The following is an 18,750-nucleotide window of genomic DNA, read 5'->3' on the forward strand; positions in this document are numbered from 1 at the left end:
CTGGACTTCAGTCAGCTGAGAAGACAGACCTACAAAGGCCACAAAGCTTGCAGAATATCGTTTGAGTGCTAAAAAACTAAAACTAAAGACCTCTTCTTAAGTCATAATAAAGAAGTAGATGAGGGATAAAAACTTGCCTTTTTCATAGAATTCAGCATCGATGGTGAAAAATTATGTAAAAATGAACTTAGCATGCCAATGTTTCCTGTAGAGGCTAAATGTCACAATGAGACAGAGAGCAAAGGTTTTGATGTTTTATTAAATAAATATCAACATGAAGTAACATTTTCTGAAACCACAGTATGAGTAAAACATGAGCTTGCATAGCCTCACCAATAAGATCCCTGAGTTATTATATTCCCACATTTTACAGCATTATTTACAAGCTAATAAAACATCTCCCACAATCAAGTATAAATTATTGTCCAGTATCATATGGCTTATCAAGTAGTCTATGGCTTTAACATTATTACTGAGCTAAATTGAGGAGGCAGCTTATTTTGTGAAAAACACAAATTTAAAAAGACCTCTCTTACAGCTGTTCCGTTAGCAATTAAATGCTGACTTTGCTATGTTTTTGCACTGAGGAGAGCCTAATTTCCTAGATGTTCTTACAAGTACACAGACTCATATTGTAAATCATCTTATTTTGCAGACAAGGGGGAAACTCCAGTGTCGAAACTTGTCTCGCAAAATAACACCAGGCCATTTCTGCTCCTGAGGATACATCTTCATGTCCACAATAACATGCGTTCATATGGAGTCTAGCTCTATATTCCTCTTTGTGGGAGCACCTTGCTATGCTCTCATCATGCCATTGAGCAAAAAGGGGAAAAAAAAAGAGAGAAAAAACATTGTGTCGATAGGGTACATAATCCACCAAAAAACAAAAGTCCATGAACAGGCACTCAGTCTTCCTCAGGAAACTTGAATTTAGCATAGACAATGAGCATGACTACGGACATGAAGACGCACATTGAACCAACCACAAGGTAGGCAATGCCCAGGAACTGATTCTTGCCACCCATCCAGGACACGTTGCTGAACACCACCTTCTTTCCCCCATCAAAGCTCAGAACAGGATAGTCTGGAGGACAAAACGTTAAGGATACATAGCAAAAATGGAAACACATAAAACAACAAAAGACATAAAACAGTGATCGTGTGCCAATATGTTCACTAAAGCATTCAATATACAAAACTGCATTAAGATACTGTATTAAACTGCCAGTGGTTTTGCATGTTTTAACCTTTTTACTACTCATCATGTACACTTGAAAGGATATATTTCAGGGCATTGGCCTCCATTCATTTCATCAATATATCAAAATCAGATAGCAATTTTATTAAACTGCATCATCTATTTAAGTGGCATTATTTTAAAGACTTATTGCAGTACAGACTTTTCAAAGTAATCAGTTTGTAAACTGTATCCCCACTCAATGATAATTTAACTCTGACAAAAATGTAAACTGTAGTTCACAGTGATGGATTAAACAACTGAACCAATCAATCAATAGTCTATGAATAGAAGTCCAATGTGTACAGAAAGCAATGGCTGCCTGAAACAACAGGGAAAATACACCCAAACAACTAAAATGTATGTATTGTAATGAGAATGTACATGTAGTTAAGGGATTTAAACTTGGAAACACAGTGGTATGGAGCCAAAATTAAAGAAAATGTATTTGCCGTCCTTCTGAAGCCTATGTAAATACCGCACTCAATTCTCAAAGATCATTTGCCTAGCATATTTACTTACGTCGGAGAATTTGCCTGGTATTTTCTGAACACAAAGAACACCCGAGTCATTGTGTTCGCTCTGCCCAGGTAAAAACAGAACCACACCCAACCGGCTAAACAAGTTAGACTAACCTGCTGTTCCTTTATCTTGAGAAAAAAAACATGCGGCTGATTCAATGGCTGACCCCTTTATGTGGATGTGAAGCTTCGTAAATCTTCTCTTATGGATGGACCAGTGTAAAACGTAACCAGATGTAAATGCTGCTTTAAACAAGTAAAAACTGTCCACTATTACCCAACACAAGGAAGGCTACAAGTCCCACACAAAGACGCACATCAACACAGTGATGCAATTGCTTATCACACCTTGCTGCGTAATTTTGCTCTTAATTGAATAGCTTCACCAAATAGACCAACTTGACACCTTTCTTGCTAGCAGGCATTTCTTGATTTAACGCGGCATGATGACTTTCGATTGCTCACTCTGATGGATATATTTACATATAAATGAGAATTTTGATGGTACTTTGGCCATTGTCTTGTGTTGTAGCTATACAGTGATAATGTGTGTGAAGGAAAGAAAAGGTTAAGGTCAGAGTGAAAAATGGCTAGTGCAATCTTTAAACTGAGGACTCGAGCTAAACAAACACAACAGCCCATACCTCAAAGCACCTTCCTTAAAATCAAAGCAGAATCTATAACGTGTATAAAAGGATACTGTAGGTAATTTTAAGGGTGTAGTTTCCAGCTGGCAGACCATCTTTATAATCACCCTCATCGATTCGTCGATAGAGCTTTATGAAATTTGGCAGGGCCGCCCTCCTCATCCACACCAGGAAATCTTGATTGATGAAGCCGTTGTTAGCAGGGTCTGAGGGGTCCAACTCGAAAGCAGGTCTGGGCCAAAATAAAGGCTTCGCAGTACCTGGAAGTTAAACATTTAATCAGTTATCATGATTCATCAAACATGAAATTAACATTATTCAAAATATGAAAGGACCCCATATTTACTGTACTAAACTAAGTTGCTCCTTTCATCCACAATACCTATCCTATTGGCCACCCAATTAGTTTTGAGCAGACTGGGAACCTCTCATTACAAGACAATTATTCTGCATCATATGCACCATAGCACTACTTAAACAGGACAGACAGACACAGTAAAGTAAGTTACTACCGTTGAATGCGTTCTTCAGAGGTGTGATGCTGGGGTTTCTGTATTTGACGTTGTAGTCTGTCCACCAAGCAATCCCTTTGCCATTGAAGGGCACCGGCTTTTTTGACCCATTGACGTCCTGAAACAACTCAAAGGTATCTATTGAAAAAAAAGATGTAATACTTCCATAACACTGCAAATAAACTTAATTCAACTTTAATTTGAAATGTCCTTACATACCATTGAACTTGCTGTTTGCTATTGATCCACATGGTACAATTGGTTTTGGAATTTTGGAATTGTCATACTCATAGGGTGAGCAGGTGTCACTGGGAGTCTTCAAGAGAGACAGAGAACAGTGTTTTCATTGTGCTCAAATAAATAGTCTGACATTGTTGTCTGTATTACAGATGGGCAAGGGAATTAAGTACCACTAATGCAGCTTTAGGTTCTGTACATTGTAAAAATATGAACTGCACCTATATGTTTGTATTAAACTCAGCATATCTTTTAAGTATTTTTATTCCAATTGAGATCATCTGGATTTTGTTTTTCCCATGGAAGTTAAAACCAGAGACATTTTTTCTTCAAAATCCTATGTTGTTAACTCACCTTAAAGTTATCCAGGTCTCCAGACAGCTGATCATCATCTTTGGACACACCGTACCGTCTGTAGTTCTGGAAGTAGTTGGACAAACCATAATAAAGGTACACTGTTCCCTGTGGAGGAAAACAGAATCACAGACAAGGGTCAGCGGCAGGAGGAAAGTTCAACTTCATTACTACTTGTACGTGTGTGTACGTGTGTGACCGCTGTGCAAAGCTCCAATGTAACCTGAAGTAGCTCTGTAATGGTGAATTTGTGCTCGCACACACAATCCTTCTTATCCGAATTGGTACACGCGAAGCATGGCGAGTCTTTCTCAACCCCAGTGTAGTCGATCTGTGTAGGAAAGAACAAAAAAGGTTATTATTAATTATTGATGGCTACGACACCTGTCTCCATCGGGTGTTAAGGAAACCACACCTCTTTAATTAAACTCAGTATGATTTTGCTTCCAAGTGAGAGGTCTGCGAGCAGATAGCAGTGTACAGTTGTGCACTGTACGCCATTTATTTAATCTCGACACTAAAAAACAGAGATTTTTTAATATTTATTTAAGATTAGTTCACTTTAATCCAGTTTACACATGTTTTACTGTGTCTCTTCCACTTTTCTTTTTTGCACAGTCATACCTCCAACTCCTGGATGCTCTGTGAAGTGACAAAGAGAGCAACGCCAATGCCAATGAATGCCAGGCCGATGAGGACAAATCCTGGGATGACAATGCCAGCTGAGAGCATGGGCTGCCATGCCGGAAGCCTCTGCTGAGTGAAGGCAGTGTTGTCAGGCCGGTTCTCGAACCCCTGCTCTTCCTTCACCATTTTTTTTTTGTTCTGTTGGATATATTGTTAATCAGCTCACCAGTTTGCACACGATAGTAGTATACACTTTATCTTAAAGTGCTTAATATAACAGCCATTTCAAACAAATGAAGAACTCCATGTAAAACCTCGATGACTGAACCATTTCCCCCCTCTGTTCTGACATTTTGGCTCAAAAGACTTCCCGATTTCTTCTCCTTAAAAGTGTTTACTCTTATTTAATTAATGGACGTTGCAGACAACCGCAACACTTAAAACACTTTTTTACAACACAGAATAGAATAGCCCAGCCCAGCCCAGCCCAGCCCATCCCGGAAAAGGCATCATATCACATACTAAAACCTTGAATCTCAACTACCAACAACACCCGGATTGTCCGAGAGCAAAACATACAGACGTTCTGGTAAAGGGAAATGGATAAAGTGAGGCACAAAAATATGTATTAAAGATTTGGATTTTAGTTACTTACGCACAGTCGGCTGAAAATGGAGAGACGAAAGAGTCAACAAAACGTCGGTGTGCTTCCCCGAGTAGCAGGCGCGACAGAGACGCTCACCTTTACCTGGCCATCCTGTTCTTCTTCCAGACTGACGTCACTCTGTGTGCAGACGCAAAGCAGAACTTGTTGTCGTTTCTCCACAAACGGAAGATAAATCCCGAACATCAACAGAAGAAAACAAAATGTGTCTTCACAAATCTTTTATAGTTTACAAGAGAAACAATTGTGATTACAAACAACTGTGCATTAATAACCGTAAACTAAAATAAATAGATCCGCTGCAGTAGTTTTGAGTATTAAATCCCTGCCTACTTTTATTTGATTGACAGTTATTTCGACCAATCGTTCCGCCACGTGGTGTTGTGTAACGTTTTCGATCTACCAATCACGAACGAGTTCATTGAAAGGAGACCTGCTACTGTGCCGTCTTTGTGTTGACATCTTAGGAGGACTGAGAGGTAATATTCATATTTTCAATATTCAATGTTTTAAACGCCGATCCCTTGTGTAGTAGAGTATGCCTAACATTTCGGCCAGTGTATCGATTCATATCTATTTAAAAGCGAGGCCGGAGCTTTCTTTTTCTCTCGGTCGCACCTGCTGCTGTGCCACTGTTGGTGCTAGCCAGGTCTCATTGTTAGCGGCGTTAACTAGCATAGCATTGTCTCGTAATATACATTTGAAAGGAAATAAATTAAAAAGCGATCGAATATTTGTTTGCAGTACAGCTTCAGCTGCACTTTTATGAAATGAATACAACATCACATTCATCCGCCCTGTTTGCGAGTAACGTTAGCTGTCAAGAACAAAGCTAGTTAGCCGTTAGCTACCACAAGCTAATGTTGATAGCTACCATTCTGCTGTTAGCTTTGCGCTGAACTTGCTAGCTAACGTTACCATAAGTCAACTTGTTCAGGGTGGCAATGGGGAACTCCTCGCGATCTCGGCACAGTAAAGGTTATTTGCCTACCGGTTGTTGTGTTAAAATGATTTGAGCAAGTTGTACCTGTTCGTAACCATATTTCTGGTTCTGTCTTCATTTCTTAGTGTTTGAATGGATATTACCAGGTGCCCGGAGAAATGGGTGAAACAAGAAAAGGTTAACCTCATTTTCATAAACTAATTCATTCATGCACAATTAGCTCAACGTTACTTAAATCATTGAGTGATGCAGATGTGACATTATGGTGATTAGACAGCATGGTGGTTGTTAGCCTTTTGTTGCAGGTGCCTTCACTGCCCCCACCAGAAAAGTGACCAGTTGACATAAGTGTTGTAAACTATTACTTCTACTAAGAGTTTTGTGTTAAAACCACTTGTAAGTGAGTGACATTAACATTTGGCATGGGTTTTGTATGTTTTTATATTCTCACTGTTGTAGACAATTATTTTCAAACAGATTTGGGATTCCTTTTTTTTTTAGCACCCACACATCACACATTATTTCCATCTTTTCTTTTAAGAATATTTTGTTATCTTTTATTTCATTGAACCAACTATTTTGAACAGGCACATTTCAACCATTTCCCTTGGACTGTTTCATTTTGATGGGTTTCATCACATTTCGGTCCCCTCTTTGTTCAGGAGAGGCCTCCAGCATCCTCCATGATGCTGTCTAGCAAGAAGTCAGATGCTGGCTCCTCCTCCTCCACATCTTCTGCGGGAGCAGCGGGAGGCGATAGGGCCCCTGTTTCTGATGCCCAGACTGGTCCATCAGCCTCAGCTGCAGGCCCTCTGGATGTGAAGAAAAAGGAAAGGTCATCCCCTAGTGGGGAACCTGGAGGAGCCCCGTTGCCTCATCAAGCAGGCCCTGGTGGGGCAGAGCAAGACGCTGCTGAAGTCCGCAGAACGAGTCGTCGCAAGCGAGCGAAAGTAAATATTTTAGGGTTGTGAATCCTCTCGCTCAGAGAGGAAAAGAAGCTGCCAAAACTGATATGAGTTTTATCTGATGGTGACATTTCACTGTATTTTAACAAACATTTGTTTTCTTTCAAGGATCAATACAACTTTAGGTGCAATAATGCTCTCTATCTGAAGTCACAGGTTCTCACTTGCACATGTGCACCAGTGGAATTTAGCAACAGAGGTAACGTCTCATAGTCTTTGCAGCGTGAGGTTCCTGGTATGTGTTTCTTACCTCCAGAACGGTTTTGGCACTTCTACTGTAAGTTACCTGGGAGCACACCAACAAATTCACTGCAATGCTGGTTTTAATGATGCTTTTATTGTGCCTACCGTTGCAGGTGGAATACCGCGAGATGGACGAAAGCCTGGCTAATCTGTCGGAGGACGAATATTACTCTGAGGAGGAGAGGAACGCCAAGGCAGAGAAAGAGAGGAAGCAGGTCATCCCTCCACCACCTCCACCGCCAGAGGAAGAGAACGACAGTGAACCGGAGGAGCCGTCTGGTCAGTCTGAAAACTCGATGCATCATATCAAACATGAAACTGATGTTTTGGTTGAGGAAAGAACTGTAAAATGTGTAACAAAAAGCCTGATCTATTCTTAAATGGAGAGTACAGAGATATTTCTATGCTAACTTGAAGGCTGTGTCTTTTCATAGTCTGGTCATTTGCCCAAATTTCATTGTTAATTGCACATGAATGCTCTCTCTGTTTGTCTTAAATTGATCCTAAGTCACACTCAATGCTGTTAATAGACTATGTGTGTTCATTTTTAGGCGTGGAAGGAGCTGCTTTCCAGAGCCGTCTTCCTCATGACCGTATGACATCACAGGAGGCCGCCTGCTTCCCTGACATCATCAGCGGCCCCCAGCAGACTCAGAAGGTCTTCCTCTACATCCGCAACCGCACGGTAAGTGCCAGCGTAGACGCATTGCTTTGAATTACAAAACTAAGGACTTTCGGGATCCTTGTTTTAAACATGTGTACTACCGTATCTTAATTCATATTGACCTCATACAGCTCCAACTTTGGCTGGACAACCCTAAAATCCAGCTAACATTTGAGGCCACAGCACAGCAGCTTGAAGCTCCATATAACAGTGAGACATTCAATTCAACATGATTTTTTCTTTCTTTTCTTTTTTACAAGAAGATTGTAGTTGTGCAGAAGTTGAGATTGTATGTGCTCTTTTTCTCTCTTTAGGTGATGCTGTGCTGGTTCACCGAATACACAGCTACTTGGAGAGGCACGGGCTCGTTAACTTTGGCATTTACAAGAGGGTCAAGCCTTTACCCAGTAAGTTCACTTCATTCATTGCTCTGGCGAAGTAACACTACCCATCTGGTATAATTTATGTATTCTTCAAGCCACTTTGGATTGAAGACAAAAATGATTTACATCCCAGTGATTGTCTGAGGATATTTACTAGCTACTCCGGCTTTAGGACAAAATCCGACACTGACCTGGTAGTGTAAGGATACCTAGTTCATGTGCTCCCTGTTTGTTGTTGCAGCTAAGAAGACCGGAAAGGTTATCGTCATTGGCGGAGGTGTGTCTGGTCTAGCTGCAGCCAGGCAGCTGCAAAGCTTCGGCATGGATGTTACAGTATTGGAGGCCAGGGTAGGTCATCAACAGCTTCTATCAATCTGTTATTTCAGCCACATTTCTCTCAACCAGCTATTGGTATCAACATTTTATGACTATAAACCACTTGCTATATTTTTTTTTTTTTTTTTTTACAATCGATAGCATTTTGAGAATAGTGCCACTTTATATACACTATAAAAATACAAGTTTCTAAGGGTTTAGATGATAACCGATCGAGGGACCTAAACTTACTTTGCTTTTTTCCATGCAGGACCGTGTTGGAGGCAGAGTGGCCACATTTAGGAAGGGCAACTATGTCGCTGATCTGGGAGCCATGGTGGTGACAGGGCTGGGTAAGTCAATACGGAAGTCAAAGCGTCCTATAAACCTTTAGTGTCTAACCATGACACATCATCATCGGCCTAGATTTGAGGCTTGAGTTGCTTTAGACAAAGTCAGATAAAAGTTCTCATAGAGATTCTAAAAGTTCTAAAAATGACCTGTAGAGGGTGTTATTGTCCAGGTTTGTGCTGTGTCATTGTCAATTGTGTGTGTGTGTGTTTGCTTGTTCAGGAGGGAATCCAATGGCAGTGATCAGCAAGCAGGTTAACATGGAGCTGGCCAAGATCAAACAGAAGTGTCCTCTGTATGAAGCCAATGGCCAAGCTGTGAGTATAGTGACTTTCTGTAATCAGTCAATTGAGTTGTCTCTTGTCCATTATCCTCCCGTAGCCAAGCTGGGTTTACTCATACATACAAGTAGAATCCAGAGATACCGTAAAGCAATGAAATACTTACAGTATTTGTCTGTTTATATTTATATATATCTACCTGCTTCAGTCATACTGACATTTTGAGCTATGTTCACACGGCTAACCTCTGGCTACAGCTGTATCCAAATTCCATTTCATTTGAAACCAGGACCTTGTGTTGTTTACTTCCTTTAACAGAAGATGTTTACTTATGCACAAGAGTTCCCTCTTGGCATAAAAGTGCGATGTGTTTTGGTTTATAGCTGTTTTCCAAGCCCCGTTGTTGTCCTGAGGCGGGGATCTGGCTTTCCATAAGCCACAAAAAGTACACCGAATGGAGGATTCGTTTAACTGCTTGAATGCGTTTCATCAACAACCGCTCCAGTTCCTTTCAGAGCAAAGCGGACCAGAAAACAGATATGGCCTTAATGTCATTAAATTGGAAATAAACAGTGTTTTCCCCTCTAATTTTTGCGCTGTCCGTCAAGTGGCAGCAACAGTAGTAGGATGTTTAGGTTCATGTTCGGGGCACTTCTATTGAAGTAGAGAGCAGCCAGCAGGGCTCTAGAAGCATCCACATCATGTGTAACTGGTTTCCTCCTTCGCAGGAAAAGGCAAATTAAATGACCATGTTTTTACTTTTGTGCAAACCTGTTTGATGTTAAAGTTGTGTTTACTTCATATGTTCTCTCTCTCTCTCTCTCTCTCTCTCCCCCCCCCCCCCCCCTTCTCTCTTGTCTTCTCAACCTCCATGGTAATCGTTTGGTGGACTACCCAAGGGTGAACGATGCACAAGTGTATGTATTTATTTATGTGATTCATTCCTTATCTATGTTTCTTCTGCTTATGTAGTGATGTATAAATGCCATCAACTAAAACAAAACGAGTGATATTCTGCTGTCATTATTCAGACTGATGTCCAATGGTCTGATTTTTGTATCCAGGTGCCAAAAGAAAAAGATGAGATGGTGGAGCAAGAGTTCAACAGATTGCTGGAAGCCACCTCCTTCCTCAGCCACCAGCTGGACTTTAACTTCCTCAACAACAAGCCCGTTTCTCTCGGACAGGCCCTGGAGGTGGTCATTCAGTGAGTGTGGCGCACACTACATGAGCACACAAACAGGAGACGGTGACAGATGCATCCTGCACGTTTGTATCCGAGCTAGAGCTGTATACAGAGACGCATAAACACTAATCCTATTATTGTGTGTGCAGGCTGCAGGAGAAGCATGTGAAAGATGAGCAGATAGAACACTGGAAGAAGATTGTAAAGACTCAGGAAGACCTCAGGGATCTTCTCAATAAGGTATTGATCTTTTCGTCCAACTCTCGGAAAGACGCACAAATACGTGTATTTGCTAAAGCAGTGAACTATTTCTTGAAGAGCGCTCAACGGGAAATCTTGGAAAGTTGCCATAACTTATTTCCCCTTGCTCTCTTTTGCTCCCTCTCCTTTTTTAGATGGTGACCACTAAGGAACGGGTCAAGGAGCTCCATCAGCAGTACAAAGAGGCCAGTGAAGTCAAACCACCGAGAGATATCACAGCTGAGTTCCTGGTGAAGAGCAAGAACCGCGACCTCACCACGCTCTGCAAAGTGAGGAAGAAATCCCCATTTCAGAAAAGGGCCGAGAAATGTGATCAGAAGAAGCTTACAATAGCGCTCACACGTCACCTGCGGGCCTAAAAATGCTTTAGTCAAATCAGTTCAGTTTAAAAGCGAACTATTCCCAACTAGGTTTGAGGTAGTGCATCGTGTATGTTGCAGTAGTTTGAAGTATTATTAGATTTCCTTTGTTGATTATAAGGTGTAGCTGCAGGTCAGAAAGTTGACCGCCACGATTTGCAGGACAGAAACATTGTATTTGTTCTAAAGATCAAAACATTTGTAACGGTATTGAAACGCGGAGCGCAGACGATGGATATTTTAGGGTGGATGCCTCGAGAACTTTAATGCCGTGCTCTCTGGAGTAAACCAGACAGGCTGTGTTTAAGTGGTTTAATGCCTCAGTTGGATGTATTATTAGAGTGAGCGCTGCCGTTTTATTTTTGCCTCCGATAAATCACCTCCACTACTCCTATGTGTGTATTTTAGAAGGAGGTTTTTATTTGGTTTAAACACAGCTGGTGTTTGTCTGCTACCCATCCGCTGTCTTAAAACAACACTTCAAGACTTTGAATCACGGTCTGACTGTCGCCGTGTCTGCGTGTATACGCACAAACCTTCAGCAAGACAGAATGAACATTTAAGAGTGTGTGTGTGTGTGTGTGTGTGTGTGTGTGTGTGTGTGTGCGTGTGCTCACGACATACTGGACTACACCATACAACAAGATTTTAAGGCTGTGTATCTGATATCTTTAGCTGGGATAGCTCCCAGTATTCTTGCCATTTGTAGTATTTTCCCAGGTCAGCTTGCTAGCTTGGTGGCGTCACTGGGGTGTAAATTTGTCGAGACTTGACTCCGTGTAGCCGTGTCCTGTCTTGGTAGGTGGTATTATTACCAGACTCTGCACTCTGCTGTAGTTGGTTCTATTGTGGTGACCTGATGAACAGGTTGAGTCAGCCCTTTCTGTCAAGACTGCTTCTCCTTTCTGCATGACCTGAAATCCTCTGGGTGTGTATCTTGTACACGCACACGCACGCACTTGTGTATGCATGGGACACACACACACACACACACCCTGTTCTTCACCAGCTCCTTAAGTTTGACAGAAATTCAGTCTGTGAATTATTTGTCAGTGTATAATGGTTAACTATTTATAAACCAGTAACATTGAAATATATGTTAATTGTCAGGATATATAATATATAATATGCCAAAAGTGTAACAATAGTTTTGCTTCTCAATTACTTTTCTCATTAAGTTTTAGCTCATTAGATTTAATTGTGAATAAATAAATATTCATAATCATAAAATCAAAAAAAAAGAAGAAAAGGATTGCCATCGTGCCAGTATTTCCCAGCAGTGATACTAAATGGATGAAATTAAGACGTACACGTCTGCCTTGTCCCTGTGTAGGAGTACGATGACTTGGTGGAGAGCCAGGTCAAGCTGGAGGAGAAGCTGCAGGAGCTGGAGGCCAATCCACCCAGGTAACCCACCCGTCTGAAGAGTCCGCGTCATGTTCACCAGTGGGGAGTGATGAAGGTGTTGTGGCCACAATGGAATTGAGCTTGTCTCTATTTGTTCCCCCATCTTTTTTCATTTTTTTTTAGCATGCAAACATTCTTTTGTTTAATGATTTCAATCACAATGTATTATGACTAGATACCTTCACAGTATATATATATATATATATATATATATATATATATATATATATATATATATATATATATATGTGATATGACACTATCATGTAATTTATGGTCAACATTTGTTTCTATTTAGTTAATGGTTGCTGTGCCCCTGGGCAGGTCAAAGTCGGTAAAACTAGTATATTTGAGAACCTAAAGCAGTGTGTCCCAGGGTATGAAATGGTTCAGTGTCATAAATAACTACATCAAGCACTTAATTTGAATCCAGCTAAGAACAGAGGCAGCAGCAACTAGTTGGTCTGGATTGGATCAGTACGTTAGTTTGAGATGTCAGATCTCCAGAATACTTCTTTTTTTTTTTTTAATTCTTCTAATCAGGAGCTATCCAGGCTAAGTATGCTAGGCTGGCTATGTTGAAGCAATATTGCCTTATGTGCTGGAGTGGAAATGGTCCGTCCTTAATGGTAATAACAGATAATCGGTGTTCGAGCCCTGAGGCCATTAGCAACAGATGTTTACCTGTGTATGTGCCGTGGCAGTTTGCCCAAGTATCCATTGAACTTTTGTGTTCCAAGTATGTATTATTACGTCGCGAGTAAACCGGTGCCTCTGATGTCTGAATAGCTGTCGGTGCGCATCATCGTGTTTCTCTTCTTCTCTTCTTTCCCACAGTGATGTTTACCTGTCATCCAGGGATCGGCAGATCCTGGACTGGCACTTTGCCAACTTGGAGTTTGCCAACGCTACGCCCCTCTCCACCCTCTCTCTCAAGCATTGGGATCAGGTATGTACATGAACCCATTTTTTGATCTGTTACGTAGTCCTGACAATGGTCCTACGGCCTCTTACAAACCCATGTTCACAACAAGTTAATGCTAGTTTAACCACGAGATACCGCTGCCATCCTGTTTTTTTATTACATTAGGAAGTTAATTATGTTATTACTTTATCCACAGGATGATGACTTTGAGTTCACTGGCAGCCACCTGACAGTAAGGAATGGTTATTCTTGTGTTCCTGTGGCCCTGGCTGAAGGCTTGGACATCAAACTAAACACAGCAGTGCGGCAGGTCCGGTATACAGCTTCTGGTACGTGCACAGGACTCTGTGTGTGTCTTCATGTGTGTGTCTTCTGCCGCTTTTGGCGACACTTTCCTCGACTGATTTCACGATTTGATGTTCATGCGGATGTACAATGTGTGTTAAAACAGTTCCTCGTCTCTTCTCTCTCCAGGCTGTGAGGTGATAGCAGTCAACACGCGCTCCACGACCCAGACCTTCATATACAAGTGCGACGCCGTGCTGTGCACCTTGCCTCTCGGCGTGCTGAAGCAGCAGCCCCCCGCTGTGCAGTTTGTTCCCCCGCTGCCTGAGTGGAAGACGTCCGCTATACAGAGGATGGGCTTTGGCAACCTCAACAAGGTATGGTGCTTAGTATTTATCAAACTTTTAACGCTAACTACAGGAAAATGTGTGCCAAGTGAGATCTGTGTGACATTTAGTGCAGACCAGTGAAAAACTCTCCTGTCTTGAAATGAGTTAGTGAGGTTTTAAATGATGTAGTGTGCTTCTGGCAGGATGCTCCTTAGAGAGACCTCCCGCTCCTCCTTTCTGCTGCAGTGTCCTGAGCTTGACCTTCAGTGGCGGAGGGCTGAAAAACTAGTCTGCCGAACTCCATTGTGTTCATTGCTTAGTTGATATTGCATAACGTGGTTTACATTTGGGCTCAGACGGAGGAGGGAGAGACTGGGATCAAACGGGTGGCATGGGCAGTGTGTAGAGCATCGGGGTGGAGAGGCAGTCGGCGCTCGATGGCGTGCGAACGAAAGGTGCTTTTTGCCAGTGTGTTTGTAATCGGATCAGAGTTCTCATTCTGCGTCACTCCTGGCCCACCAGCTCCTGCTCTCTCTCTCTCTCTCTGTTGCTGAGCATCATCTGCAGCAGAGTAGTTTATCTCCAAATCCTACTGCAGCACAGAGAAGAATACTGCATTATTATGCAATCTGATCTGCTACTAACTCTGTCTCCAGCAGATGGCGTGCAACCACTCACACGTTCATAACTATGAAGTGATGGCAGTAGATGTGCGTCACAGGCCGTGGAGCTTTTGCTCCCAATAAGCACTTTGATTGATGTATGACCCTTTTTTTTTTTCTTCTATTTTGTGTCCTCTCTGAAGGTGGTGTTGTGTTTTGACCGCGTGTTCTGGGATCCCAGTGTCAACCTGTTTGGTCATGTCGGCTCCACCACAGCAAGTCGCGGTGAACTCTTCCTCTTCTGGAACCTCTACAAAGGTGACAGGAGATCCTTTTTATTTTCACACCGCAGAATGATTCGGTATTGAGATATGTCCCCTGTCCATATTGTGTATATACAGTGTGTGTGTATATATATATATGCCCTTTGCTTCTCTGAATACATTCATCAAAGGTCTCTGTAACAAATTGTGCCTTTTTTTTTTTCCTTTTCAGCCCCGATCCTACTCGCTCTGATGGCCGGGGAGGCCGCCGGCATCATGGAGAACATCAGCGATGACGTGATCGTCGGGCGCTGCCTGGCTATTCTCAAGGGAATATTTGGAAGCAGCGCTGTGCCACAGGTACACACTTGTGTAATCATCTACGACAAAAACCCTCACACGCTGCTCAGTTTGATATTTGCTCGTTTTTCTTCACTTTGAGTTATTCTTTAACTTAACCCCAAGTCCACGTACCAAATTGTTTCTTCCCCTCAAACTGAAATGTGCACACAATTCGACATAGCTGGCAGATTTGTTCAAATGCAACTTCATCGTGTTTGTTGTTTACAGAAAAGTCGTGCTGAGTTTTATTTTTAAGCTCCATCATTAGTGTTTTCTCTGGTTTTTCCCAGTACTTTGGGTGGAATGTCAAATCCGTTCCTGAATTGACCCCCAAAACCAGCACAACTTTACACAGCGAGCACATGTGAAGTCGTAACCAAACCACCCGTCATTATAAATCATTTGCTTATGGTTTCAAACGGGATGAAATCGCATGCATGGAGGCCAGCGTTGGAACACCATCCAACTGTTAACAGGTCCCTCTAACATCATCATGGAAACTCCTAAGAAGTATGTGTTGTCGTTTGTCATCACGGCAGCCAAAGGAAACCGTGGTCACTCGTTGGCGTGCGGACCCCTGGGCTCGGGGCTCCTACTCGTACGTCGCAGCAGGTTCTTCGGGTAACGACTACGACCTCATGGCACAACCCATCACACCGGGCCCCGCCATACCAGGAGCCTCACAGGTAAAGTACACAAACAGGATCCTTAAGTCTTAAAGGTTGTCAACACGGAATTCACATCTATTGCCTCCGAACTGCTCTCAGAATGGAGAGGGTTAAGCTCGAAGCGAACGCTGCTTACAGCACGGACAGTGCAAGCAGCAGCAGCAGCAGCAGCAGCAGCAGCAGCAGCAGCAGCAGCAGCAGCAGCAGTGCTGCCAGAGCTAACGGTGTTTACCTGAGGGGGATCTGGAGGGTGGGCGCTACGCTTTCCTTAACTTACAAAACAAAGCGAGGAGAAGCAACACTCACTCACACAAACAGAGGGAGAGTGAAAACATTACTCCACCATATCTTTCCATAGCAAATAGTTCTTTGCTGCTATATTAAAGCTCCGAATCCCGTTTATAGCACCTTTTTAAGTTTAGTCAGTTTGTGTGTGTGAGAAGGCGAGGGAGAGAAGGCATCCCAGCCCGCCCACAGTGCTCAACCAAACCAAAGCAATTCCTTCTCCACAGATGTTTTTTGTCGGCATGCTGATTTAGTCATATTTATGTGTTGACTGATGAGTTCTGGCATTTTACTACCACACTTTTCTCTCTCTCTCTCGCTCACCAATCCCATGTTTTCTTTTAATTCCTTATTCTATTGGAGCAATCGAACATCGATTTAATGTGGTTTTCTCTGTTTCCCCTCTCAGCCTGTCCCTCGTCTCTTCTTCTCCGGGGAGCACACGATCAGGAATTACCCCGCTACAGTTCACGGCGCGCTGCTCAGTGGGCTCCGCGAAGCCGGACGCATTGCCGATCAGTTCCTGGGTGCCATGTACACACTTCCCCGACAGGCCACTCCCACAGCTGCCAGCAACCCTCAACAGGCTCATCCCACCCCCAGCGTCTGAAATTGCCTCACCCAGTTCCTGCCAACTCAGGACTGTGGGACCAACTAAAGCAGTTAGAGAAAATACAAAAGTTTACCCATAAACTCTTGATATTTCTGTACGTGAAAGATCTTGGAAGTCCCTGACAACACTTTGCATCATTGCCTTTACAGAAGTAATTCATATTCTGGTTTTAGGTATGATGTGAAATTGAGATTCCTTTAAGTGGAGCATTCCAGTTCCTACGGACTTATTTTGGGACACTAGTGACTGTTCACATTTCCAGCTAAATATGGAGACCGATGTAACTTACTACAAAGACTGGGCGAAGCTAAAGAAAGACGAATACATCACAATTTTGTTACATAGTAATGTGATAACTCATCTTTAGAAATGGGTGATATTTTTTCCCCCCAGTCTTGAAAACAGAAGCATGGCATTATGTTTGGAGTGATAAAGTGTATTTGATACCCTGTGGAGCATGTCTGCAAAACCCAACATCTATTTATGTGCCCTTGTTTAAATCCTAAAAGTACACAGAACCGAGAGCCAGATATCGTACGAGGCGGATGACAAACTCAGTGGCCCAGTCTCAATCTCAAGGCCTTGTCTTAACACATTGCTATGTACTGTAGCTGTATGCCTCTTAAGTTTACTTTCTCTTATTTACGGTTGCAGAGAGTAGTGGAAATAGTTTGTATTAAAAGCTAAAAAGACAGATTAAAGGAATTGTGACTGTTTTTGTTGCCATAGCAGTTTAAGTATTTTGTTATGGTTGTCATCACATACTTTTTTTTTTTTTTTTATATTGACAATTGTTTTGTTATTAAAAGAAGACAGAAATTGCATCTTGAATTCAGCGTGTTCTTCTTGAAAGTGATATGTGTACGCAGAGTGCTTCCTGTCCTATCACCTGCAGTCGTGTAGTATTTTTGTACTTGTACATTCATGTACAACAGTAAACATGGCTGCTTCTGCTTTGACCCGCCAATGACCCGCCTTCATAGCAGGTCTGGCTGCTTCCCAGGCTCTGTGGCACTGTGTGTGTGTGTGTGTGTGTGTGAGTGTGAGGGAGACATGAGGGTCCCTGGCAGCAGCTCCACATAGTGGGGGATCTGATGAATGAGAGGGGGGGGGGATTAAAATGGTCAACCATGAGCCATGAGCTTTTCTGTAGAGTTGTGTTTCAGGGCTCTGCGCCCCTCCGTCTGCCCCCCCCCTCCCCCAGAGATGCGGTTATTATTATCGCGACCAAAGGAGATGTTTGGTGTAACAACAGTAATTTGAGCCGGGGGTTTGGACTGCAGCGCTCGGGTATTTTCACCTCCCTGGTAAACCGTCGGCTCAGAGCAGTGTGTAAATGTTGACTGGTGAGGTTATTTTTCATAATGGCCTCAAGCCCACATCAACTGGTTACTTGATAGAGAGGCCGAGACACAGAAGGTGTAGTAGGGAGTTATTAAAGTCCTTTGAATGAGAGACCACGGCGCGTCTGAGCACATCTCATGGGATTCAGAGGTGTGGGGTGGAATGTACACTTCCACAGGTACAAACAACTCCTGTAGGCACACGCTGCTACGAGCATTTTGGAAATCATCCATCAAATTTGAAATAAATCCAGAGATAGTGACTATAGATAGCACTGATATTTTTATTTGAAGTCGGTGTAGTATTTCAGCCATTCTAGCAGCATGGCTTTAGGGGTAATGTTCAAGACTGAAACAACTTTGATAGATTGTCATGAAACTTTGTACAGACATTCATGGTACCCAGATGATGAATCCAACAGACTTTGCTGATCCCCTGACTTTTCCACTGAGGCCACCATCAGTACTTTGGTTTATGACCAAATACCTGCAAAACTAATGACAGTCCCATCAGTCCCAGCTGTACTAATACTTAGTAAATTACTTACATTTCCATACAACAACGCTGCAGGCTCGACCTCAACCACCCTTTGTATGTATTCTCACAATCAACATCCCCCTCAGTCTTTCCTATGACACCTGTTTTAGGCAGTGAAGCCTCTTTCTCCTCCTCCGCTCGCCTGGAGTGCCACTGAGTCATTTCCATGGTTGACTTCACAGCACTAATTCAGGTCAGGCATCGGCGCTGAGGCTCAGGAGTACCAGGGTCTAAACAGGCACCGCTGTGTTAGGGTAGCACCTCCCTGCATCTGAACTTGGGACAGATTAAACCACACAAGCAGGAGACAGTGTTAACCCCTGACTCTCAACCGTACTGACACACGACAACCCACAACGCTCTCATGAAAAGTGAGGATTTTTATTTAGATTGTGCC

General features: G+C 42.7%; 2 protein-coding genes across 4 annotated transcripts; one reads left to right on the forward strand and one right to left on the reverse strand.

The window, feature by feature from the left end:
* Positions 1–240: 240 nt before the first annotated feature.
* Positions 241–5,076, reverse strand: tmem30b (transmembrane protein 30B). Of its 2 annotated transcripts, none has more exons than XM_079174880.1 (8): positions 4,798–5,076; positions 4,136–4,336; positions 3,735–3,842; positions 3,512–3,619; positions 3,140–3,236; positions 2,921–3,058; positions 2,462–2,668; positions 241–1,087 (listed from the first exon to the last, which is right to left on the reverse strand). In XM_079174880.1, the coding sequence occupies exons 2-8, from the start codon at positions 4,322–4,324 to the stop codon at positions 909–911; spliced, it is 1,026 nt and encodes a 341-aa protein (XP_079031006.1). In that variant the 5' UTR covers positions 4,325–4,336; positions 4,798–5,076; the 3' UTR covers positions 241–908. The 2 variants fall into 2 exon arrangements, with proteins under 2 accessions (XP_079031006.1, XP_079031005.1); XM_079174879.1 differs by having other exon boundaries at positions 4,794–5,075.
* Positions 5,077–5,205: 129 nt separating this feature from the next.
* kdm1a (lysine (K)-specific demethylase 1a) lies at positions 5,206–17,296 on the forward strand. Of its 2 annotated transcripts, none has more exons than XM_079174877.1 (22): positions 5,206–5,281; positions 5,871–5,922; positions 6,408–6,695; positions 7,064–7,232; positions 7,484–7,638; positions 7,749–7,827; positions 7,932–8,024; positions 8,242–8,348; positions 8,587–8,668; positions 8,889–8,983; positions 9,847–9,864; positions 10,012–10,154; positions 10,283–10,373; positions 10,529–10,663; positions 12,087–12,160; positions 12,998–13,109; positions 13,282–13,414; positions 13,560–13,747; positions 14,505–14,619; positions 14,797–14,924; positions 15,446–15,592; positions 16,269–17,296. In XM_079174877.1, exons 2-22 carry the CDS (start codon positions 5,878–5,880, stop codon positions 16,467–16,469), a joined length of 2,598 nt encoding a protein of 865 aa, XP_079031003.1. In that variant the 5' UTR covers positions 5,206–5,281; positions 5,871–5,877; the 3' UTR covers positions 16,470–17,296. The 2 variants fall into 2 exon arrangements, with proteins under 2 accessions (XP_079031003.1, XP_079031004.1); XM_079174878.1 differs by having other exon boundaries at positions 7,505–7,638.
* Positions 17,297–18,750: the final 1,454 nt, after the last annotated feature.

Source organism: Pholis gunnellus, assembly GCF_910591455.1.
Source record: "Pholis gunnellus genome assembly, chromosome: 15".
NCBI classification, from domain to species: Eukaryota; Metazoa; Chordata; class Actinopteri; order Perciformes; family Pholidae; genus Pholis; species Pholis gunnellus.